The sequence below is a fragment of the Durio zibethinus genome, chromosome 10 (genome assembly GCF_047325235.1).
Source record: "Durio zibethinus cultivar Kanyao isolate XHJ-2024 chromosome 10, ASM4732523v1, whole genome shotgun sequence".
In the NCBI taxonomy this organism is placed as follows: domain Eukaryota; kingdom Viridiplantae; phylum Streptophyta; class Magnoliopsida; order Malvales; family Malvaceae; genus Durio; species Durio zibethinus.
Window position 1 is genome coordinate 16,883,683 of NC_143171.1, and position 9,692 is coordinate 16,893,374.

Sequence of the window (9,692 nt, forward strand, 5' to 3'; positions counted from 1 at the left end):
TTCGTTTCTCTTTTGTCTATATTCTTCAATTTTTTTGTATTTTTATGTTTTTCCGATTAAGGAAAAAGAAAATAAATTGAAAGGTAAAAAAATAAAGAAAAGAAAAGAAATAAAAAAATTAGCCTTCTCTCACTTTAGGCTCTAAGCCCAAACATGAATAAAGTACGATTTGGATTAATTTTTAAAAATGGATTAACTTTGCATACAAAGAAATTCAAATCTCAAACCCTTATTTAGACAAATTAAGCTCATATCAAGTCCAATTAAAGAACTTTACTGAGATATATCTGGATAAAATTAAATATCTATAAAGATTATTAAATATATGCACAATAAGTAATATAGATAATAAATATAAATAATTGATTACATGCTTTTAATAATTTGCATTTACAAATTTAAAAAAGTTAAAAAGTATTCTATAAATGATTGTTTATTAGATTTTATCCAACAAGGAATTACTAAAATAGTACAAGTAGTCCAAAGACTATATATATATATATATATCAAAACTGAAAACAGAAAATAAAATCTAAGCATCATGTTAAATGTTTTTCTAGTTCATAGTATCAAATTTGAACAATACTTTAGTAGCTGGTGTCAGATTCCAATGATAATGCATATATTGCATTGTGTGGCTGCTAAGCTTTGGTTGCTTCTCCGGTCACCAATCAAGCTTCTTTATCTTTATTTATTCGCAACTCGCATATGTCTTTGTTGTTTTCCTTATTTCCAGAATGGCCAAGCTGTCATAAGAAGATTCCGAAAAATACGGTCCAAAAGTGGGGTTCTCTTGCGTTGACAAAACTTGACTTTTTAAGGATTTCGGCATTATTGGCTAATCCGTTGTGGTTAGTAAATTACAAATAATCAAACAAGTTTTGAAAATTTACAAGCAATTATTTTTAAAAATAATATTCAACAAAAAAAGAATTTAAAGAACAATATTTACAATCGATTTCAATTTTTTTAAATTGCAATATTTAAAAAAAAAAAAAAAAAACTTCAACACAAATAACATTTTTTTTTAGAATACTTTGCAGAAATCCATGCAATTAATGCTTTAGATGCCGAGATTTGGATGATTATGGATTATTATTTTACACAACACTAGTTGCTTTTAAATTTTCACTTAACATTCGTCTTGTCTTTTTTTATTATATTAATTAATTTTTTAAATATACCTTAAGAATGTTAATCCTTTAATTCTTTATGTCAATATATGAGAGAAATTTTCTTTGATTAAATAAATAATTGAATTTTCTACTTAAGACATAAATAAATGATGATTGGAATTTTGATTGTTGGAAATAAGTTTCCTTTTCTTCAAGATTAAGATCCAATTTGTTACTATATCATCACTCAATAGTAAATTTTACCATTATATTTTAATTCATTCAATTTTGACACTGTATTTTTTATTTTATTAACTTTTGCTTAAAAATTAATGGTCTTGATAAAAATTTGTCACTTTGTATTTACGAAATATTCGTTAAATATTTGAATTTCATTTTTTTTAACAAAAAATCAAAAGAATGAAATTAGAAAGTATATTGATAAAATTTAATAAAATTAAAATATAACACAAAATTTAATATTGGAGCATAATATAGGGACAAAATTTTAATGTGAAGCCCTTTTTTCCAATTTTTGGTTTGCGATATTAACTATTGTAGCAACAACAGCAAATTGCAAAACATTCATCCTCTCAATGAGGTTGCTTCATCAACATACCATAAAACTCAACCCTCTAGAATGAGTCAAGACTTGCTTAATTTATTTTAATCAATGTGAAGTAAGAATTCCAAAGCAAACCAATTTTAGCATGAATTTCTGAAAGGGTTATCATCTGCATTCCAGAATTATTATTGCTTCTGACCAATGAATAACCCCCCATTTATTAACAATTTTTTAAAAGAAAGAAGAGATGAACATCCTAATTTCAGGAAGTAGAAGTGCTCCTGGAGCTATCTATGACCATAGATGCATAAATTAGGTGGTTCCATGTATCAGGAACACCAGGCAAACACCAGTGGCTGCAATCGGCCACCATTGCTGGGGGTTTCTGTTTGGTTGCAATCAATAACTTCCCTTGCTTTGTTCCGTAAATGGAAGAATGGGCATCGCTACGATACTCGCTTAGCTTTGTGATGTTCAAGTACTTCACCGGTGTCCTCATGCCTTGAAGTGTTTTCTCTACAATTTCTTTCAGTGATTTACCGAATGTTAATTGGTAAGACTCATCCATGATGGGCCTGGTTGATATATAGCACCAGTGTTTCCCAAAATGAGGCGGAGACATGCCCCTGAAGTACACTGTTGTTTTGCTAGTGTCTACGTTTTTTTCTATCCAACGAGCCCAAGTCTTCATTGCAACATTGAATGCTGTTTCAATTTTCATATCTGCAAACACTTTCCGCTTGTATTGAAACCAGTCCCACCTGCAAAATTTTCACCGTATTTGACCATATAACTTATTATATATATATATATATATATATATTTCTGCGATACATGCATTTAGGAAAGATACTTTACCTTAGGCGGTTCACCCACCAGTGGCCAGTGTTGAACACCATAATATCTGCGTCTTTCCATTTCCTAGCAGTGGGGACAAGTGAGTCAAGTTTTAAAGTCTTTTTCCCATCCGTTTTGTTCACTAGTACTTCTACAAGAAATTCAGCCCAGTGAGACTGAATAACCAAGTTATAGGACTGTAACATCAAATACGACCATGTTATTAAAGAAAATGAAACCCAATATAGAAGAATGTAAAAGGAAAGCCTGAACTAATTGAGCAATCAAGCAGAGATATGATAGTACTTTCAATTTCTTTAATTATATACTTTAGTAAACAGAAGAATTAAGAGACTGATATCCTGAAGTAGAAATCGAAACAATATGATGGCCATGTTGCCTTACCTCTGCCCTGAAGACCCGAGTCCGGGCATCAACATAAGATTGATCAGGTATAGCAGAATACAAAAGGCAAGCAAGAGATTCAAATTGACTATGGTTGATGGAGTCCCCAACTATTACAACTCTCTTCCCTCTAAGTCTCTCCAACATGTCCTTGGCATTAAACCTTTAGAGAGAAACAGTAAAATATTCAATTGAAGGGGGATGAATCTCACACTCATTTGGTTGTAAGGAATATGAAAACGAAATCATTTATAAACTGAGAAAATATTGTTGCTCACCGAGGAATCTTACACTCATTAGCTTCCCACCTCCATTTTTCATATTCCTTGTCTGGCCGTCCATTCCTTCGGCAGCTCGTTGTATCACTAAAAAATGGACACATTGCTGAGTCGTATAGAGGACTGGCAATAGGATCATAAACCCATTTTCCTTCGAAGATATTGCATTTTCTTCCTTTCACCATAGTAATTGGGTCCTCATCATCATTGTCTTTGGATGGTTCTTGATTCTGTACGTCTAACACAGGAACCTGGGAAGACGTTGCTGCTTCAATTTTATCGGTTAATTCTGATGGTTTTGTATCTTGCAAACCTGAAAAGGGGAGCTGAAAAGAAGTTGCTTGTTTCTGATTTTGCAACTCTGGCAAGGAAACCTGAGATGCTTCGGGTTTCACTTTTTGAGTGAAACCCGATGGATTTGAATTTTGCAAGCCTGACCCTGGAAGCTGAGAAGGTGTTGCTGGTTCAACGTTATCACTGAAGTCTGATGGTTTTGAGTTTTGCAAGCCTGACAAGGGAATCTGAGCAGAGGATGTTTCAGTTAGAGGTATGCAAGGTTGCAACCTGGACATAGGAAATTGATTTGAAGATTTAGCTGGTTCCTCATTCTCAATGACGTTAGGAGGCATTGGAGACTGCATGTTAGGCATGGCGAAGTTTTTGGAAGCTGTAATTGGCATTGTCAGATTTTGAAGTACTGATATATTATTGATACCCGGGCTGTGATTGAGGAAAAAGAGAAGAACGACGATAAAGCTTGCAAAAGTTACAAGCCACCATCTTTCAATGATGGTGGAATTGCCCATGGCTGAACAACTTTTGTGTCGGTGTCTCTACTTGCTCGAGGATAGGGTTGTGGCTTCTGAAGGTGTATGGAACTCGCTTGGGATAACCATAAATATATAGTTCACATATGCTTAAGCTAAATTTATTTGTTTAAGTGATTATTTGGAGAAATGATGAAATAGACTCTTGTTTTGAGATTCCTCAATTATGCAACTTGAGCCAATCATGCTATACTAGAAAAGATTGCTCTATTATTCATCCAGGGACATATATGATTGGTTTAAAAATTTTAGATGAATCCAAAGTTCAAGTAAAAATTTTAAATGAATATTAAGTTTAACTTAATTAATTAATTATTTTTAATTAATAATATCAAAAATATCTACTAGATCATATGTTTAAATTTTATCTTTTGTTTTTTTCTTTTTTTAATGTTGTGATCTCTTTTATTAAAAAAAATTTATTTTTTTTATGTTTATGTGGTGGCTTCTTTTGTTAAAAAAAAAAAAGAAAAGAGTTCGACGCAAATTGTTTTTATGACGTGAGAAACTGCAAATGCTCTCAATCCATACATTCAACTTTTACTCGTGTATGGATGGTTTAGGGAGTTCCACGTGTCATGTTGTTGTTATTTTTTGTGTTTTTATATTAATTAATCTTTTAAATTATCAAAATAAATAAATAATTTTTGAAAATTTTTTACGTGGAATCTACTTATATTAATTTTTTTTTCTTTTTTTATCCTTCTTTTACTTTTTTCTTTTCTTTCTAAAAAACTTTTTAATAAATTTTTTTGGATTTTAAATTCTTTTTGTGTAGGATCCATTTAATATTAACGTATATCATGTGCTTTTTATTTTTTATTTTTTATTTTTTTATTTTTTTATATATTTAATAAATAATTTTTAGATTTTTATTTTTTGTGAGATTTACTTGATATTAAAGGTATATTACGTATCAAGCCCTTTGGTTCCATATTTCACTTTTTTTGTTTTTATTTTTTTATTCATTTTTTTAATATTTAATAAATATTTTTAAGTATTTTAAAAAGATTTCATATAAGGCCATTCGATATTATTATTATTATTATTAAAATATATCTATTTTAAGTTTGATAATTTTTAAAAAAATTTATATTAATAGAGATATCGACATTACATTCGTATTTTTTTTTTACTTTTTTAGTTTTTTTTTTTAAAACATGATATGAAAATAAACAATAAAAGTTCATCATTGTTAATGTTGCATGGCAACTAACTTTCTTTCCCTTTTTTATGTTTTTGTATTTTCTTTTTCTTTTTTAGTTTTTTCTTTCTTTGTTTTTAAATTAAATTTTTTTTGAAAAAAAAAAAGTTAACGAATGAGTATACATAGCACCCTATTTTAGTTTTTGCCTATCATCTTTTTTTAATTTTTTGATTAGATAAATTTTACACCAAAAGAAACTAATAAATAAAATTTCAAAAATAGATGTCAATGTAACTATATATGACAAAATAAATTTGTATCTGATCAGTTTTGATTTGTTTGGATCTAATAGGTGTATTTTTTAATTTGAGATTGGATCGAGTTTTTTTTTTTCAAAAATGGGGTCAAGTCGAATACGAGTTTACAGTGTTTCATCTTGTACGAGTATATATAAATATATCTTTTACTATTCATTTAATTTTATATTTTTATATGTATTATATTAATAAAATTATTATTATTATTTAATCAAATTATAATCCCCATTTGACCTTTTTTTTTTGCCATTTCCTTTGTTTTTTTTTTTTTTTTAAGTTTTCGATTTTTTAAAATTATATAAATTTTGTAAAATAAATTAATGAATGTAAAGGTAACAAAACAAGTCATATGTCATGGGTTTCTACGTAACCTGATCCAATATGTTTGGGGATTTTAAAAATTCGAAATCAGGTCGAGATTTTTTCTTTTTAAGATCAAGGTTGGATCAAAGGCCGGTTTTAGTCTTCCATCTTACTCCTTGTATATTTATATGTTATATATTTTTAAATTCTTTATTTCGTTTTATAATTATATATATTATTATATTAAAAATTTATTATTTAATATCTCAATTTAATAAAAATATAATATTTATATAAACTAAGATGTGAGCCATCCTTCCATCTATATATTATATAAATTTTATTCATTTTAGCTTTTATTTGATCTTTATTTGAGGTATCAACTTGTTACCTTATGTTTCTTTTCTTTTTTTACTTTTTTTTATTCTTTTTCTTTTTATTTGTCAACTTTTTTTAATTTTAATTTAGATAAATTTATTAAAAGATGCAATGGAAGTGTTCACTCGGTATCCTAACTTGGTTTTTTTCTATTTTTTTATTTTTTAATTACATAAATTTTGCAATAAAAAGAGTCGTTGAATAGGGATGGAAATCAATTCGTATATGACAGGTTTCAATTCAATAAGGGTGATTTTTTTTTTCAAAATTTCTTCTTTTTGTTTTGTATACCTTTTTATTAAATTAATTTTGTTTAAAAAAAGGTTAATTAAGATATTCACTTGATACCCTATTTGGATTTCTTTTATCTTTCATCTTTTTTTGTATATTTTAATTAGATAAATTTAGTAACAAAAAATGTCAATTGATAAAGATGACAAAATATTCGATGGCTTTCAATTCATTCCAATTCAAGAACGATTTTTTATATTGGCATTAAGTTGGAACAGGTTGAGTTTTTTTATATGATACGAGATTGGAGTAGAAGCATGATTAGAGTACTTTGTCTCGACTCATTTCAAGGTATATATAAAATTATATATATTATTTATTTATTTATTTTTTATTATTATACTTATAGATTAGTATTATATTAATAAAATTATTATTTGATAATTTAATTTGTGAAATTAATATTTTAAATTCAATAAAATGTTCATGTGGTACCTTTAAGCTTTTTTTATTTTTATTTATTTTTTCTTTTTTTGTTTATGTACTTTTTAAGATTTTATTATTTTTTGGATTTTTAATTTTTAATAACTATATTTTGTGAAAATATAAGGCCAATTTAAACATTCATATGTCACCCCTATGTGGTCTTTTATTATTTATTATTTTTTTAATTAAATAAATTTTATAAATAATGGTGAATAGATATGACAAAATAAAAAATTTTGACCAATGAATCAAACAAACAAGTCAGCATCAGGCCTAAAAATACCATCTTTAATTTCGTAAAATATCAAATGACATTACTTGCTCACATTTTTATGAATTGTTCATTTGAGTCATTGCTTGTATGGTATAATCTGTCGTTTAAGTCCCTCTTTTAATAATATCTACATTTTTAATCCCTATACTTTTAATCAAATATTTAAATTTGTTCTTGAGCTAACTTTATTGAAAGCACATATCTAATATATATATATATATATGTATGTATATATATTTTAACAACATACATGAATAAGTTTACCTTATGGGCGCTTATGTGGATAACTCTTTTAAATAACACATAAGATAATTTAAAGAAAAGATAGTTTCTTTTAATTACAAATTAGATAATTTTAAATTTATTCAAACATCAAAATTATTCCAATTATAATTGAAAATCAAACCAATTAAGAGATATACTTTTTAAAATTAAAAATATAAATATGGCTTTTATTTTTTAATAAATAATTTTAGTTGTTTACCAAATAACCTTATTTAAATAATTATTTAATTATCAAAATCTTTCAAACATATTTAAGAATTACAAAGATTAAATTTATCCAAAATTTTCAACAATCTTTTTTATCTTGATTTAAAAAATTTTTTTTTTTTAAAATTTACGTAAGTTATTAAAAATTCAAGCAACTTTATGTAAGATTTTGAAAATGCAAAAAATTTTAATCTTAATTTTTTAAATAATAAGATTATCAAAACGATTATATCCATTTGAACTCTAATTATCAAATTTATATTTCCAATAAATGCAAAAAATTTAATATCATCTTTATTACTTATTATATCTATTTTAAATTGTAAAAATTAATTTAAAAATTATCTATTTAATCCTAATTGCCACTAAAGAATTCTTTTGTAAATTTAAGACTACAAATGTAATATGCTATACATCATTTTTTTTTTAATTTTTTAGTAATTGTTTTGAGGTATATTCTATTACTATTACAATTGTTTTTGTTTATAACTTTTTTTCAAGATATATTTTATTGTATTACAGTTTCATTCTTATGAAAAATAATATTTTTTTAAAATTTATTTTTTCTTCTTTCATATATTTTTTTTAACATTTTTCATATTTTGCATAATAATTTAGTCAAGATTATTAAGTGAAAGTATGCTAATACTTTTTTTATTATTTAATTTATCACTCGGTAATATATATTTTTTAAGAAAGGCATAATTTATTTTTGTTTGATATAATCTTATAGGTGTATAAATATTATTGTAAACAAAAATATCCAAAACAAAGACAATTTTTTTCTTACTGTTTTCAGAAAGTTTTTTTTTAAAGACAAGTTAATATAAAAATTTTATATATGCTGTGTGTTTTAAATATATGAATATAATTTTGAAAAGAGACAAATATATATTCATATTAAATAAATAAAGTTATTTCATGCATCGCACGGGTTATAATCTAATTTATTATAAATTGTCATCTTGAAACGTGAAAAAAGATGATAACAGGGCTAATATTTGAAACATATCCTTTGTTGTAAAAAACACTTGAGTTTCCTTAATTTAAAAGATGATAACAAAATGTATCCAACCAATTTTTAATAATTGAGGTTTATCTATCAAAACAATGGCTTTTATTTGGGATGGCAACTTCATTCTTTGTAGCAACACACAATCCTTTTAAGGTAAATTGCATACATTTTCTTTTGGATGATATACATATGATAAAATTAGTTTACAATGCCTTTAGCTTAGATATAATCTTTTCTATTAATTTAATCTCACCCTTGCAACTCTCGAATAGAAGATCTTTGCTTTTTTCCTTTTTGTTGTTACGTGGATGTTTATGTAGTGCTGAGTTTACATTTTATTTTTCGAATTTTAATGAGATTAACAAAATAGATGAATTTGAATATTTGTAAGTTTTAAGAAATGTGAATAAAAAATAAAATATTACACCAAAATTATAGATGTGAAATGCAATTTACCTAAAATTTTTCTTTTAATTGTGATTAATATATTGTTTTTTGTTCTCAATTGAATATTCTCCACTCAATCCTTATCGACCTTCAATCTTGAAATAAGAAATTAGAAGATCAACCTTTGATGGCAATTGATCTTTTAAGTAGACTCTTTTATCCAAGGTTTTCACTTTCTCTTTCAAAGAAATGTTAAAATCTGATGGAGGAGTTTATAATTTCACTCTTATAGGCATAACAATAGGTTGAGGTCTGGTTTTTCCTCTTCCAATGCTAATTTAAATTTTAGAAATCAATTTATCTTTACTTCATTAAAGTCCAAATATTAGTTTCTTGATCCTTCTTATAGGGAACTCTTAAAAGGGCCCATGAAAGTTTAGTTTTGCTTTGTAGAAAGGGCAAAAAAAAAAAGTTAGTATGCTATTTTCAAAAAATTAAAAAGGTTAGCATGTTAAGTTATGTGTAGCCTAAATACTATTTTGACATTAAATATTTCTACTTAGAATAAATATACAAATATAATAGGAAATCCTAGTTTGAATGGGTATTCTTACCAAGGATTAGATTTGCATGAA

At 26.0% G+C, this 9,692-nt stretch overlaps 1 protein-coding gene across 1 annotated transcript; it reads right to left on the minus strand.

The window, feature by feature from the left end:
* Positions 1-1,756: 1,756 nt before the first annotated feature.
* LOC111292601 (protein trichome birefringence-like 42) lies at positions 1,757-4,074 on the minus strand. The gene is made up of 4 exons (XM_022885044.2): positions 3,201-4,074; positions 2,923-3,085; positions 2,539-2,714; positions 1,757-2,441 (listed from the first exon to the last, which is right to left on the minus strand). Exons 1-4 carry the CDS (start codon positions 4,004-4,006, stop codon positions 1,943-1,945), a joined length of 1,644 nt encoding a protein of 547 aa, XP_022740779.2. The 5' UTR covers positions 4,007-4,074; the 3' UTR covers positions 1,757-1,942.
* Between the last annotated feature and the right edge of the window lie 5,618 nt (positions 4,075-9,692).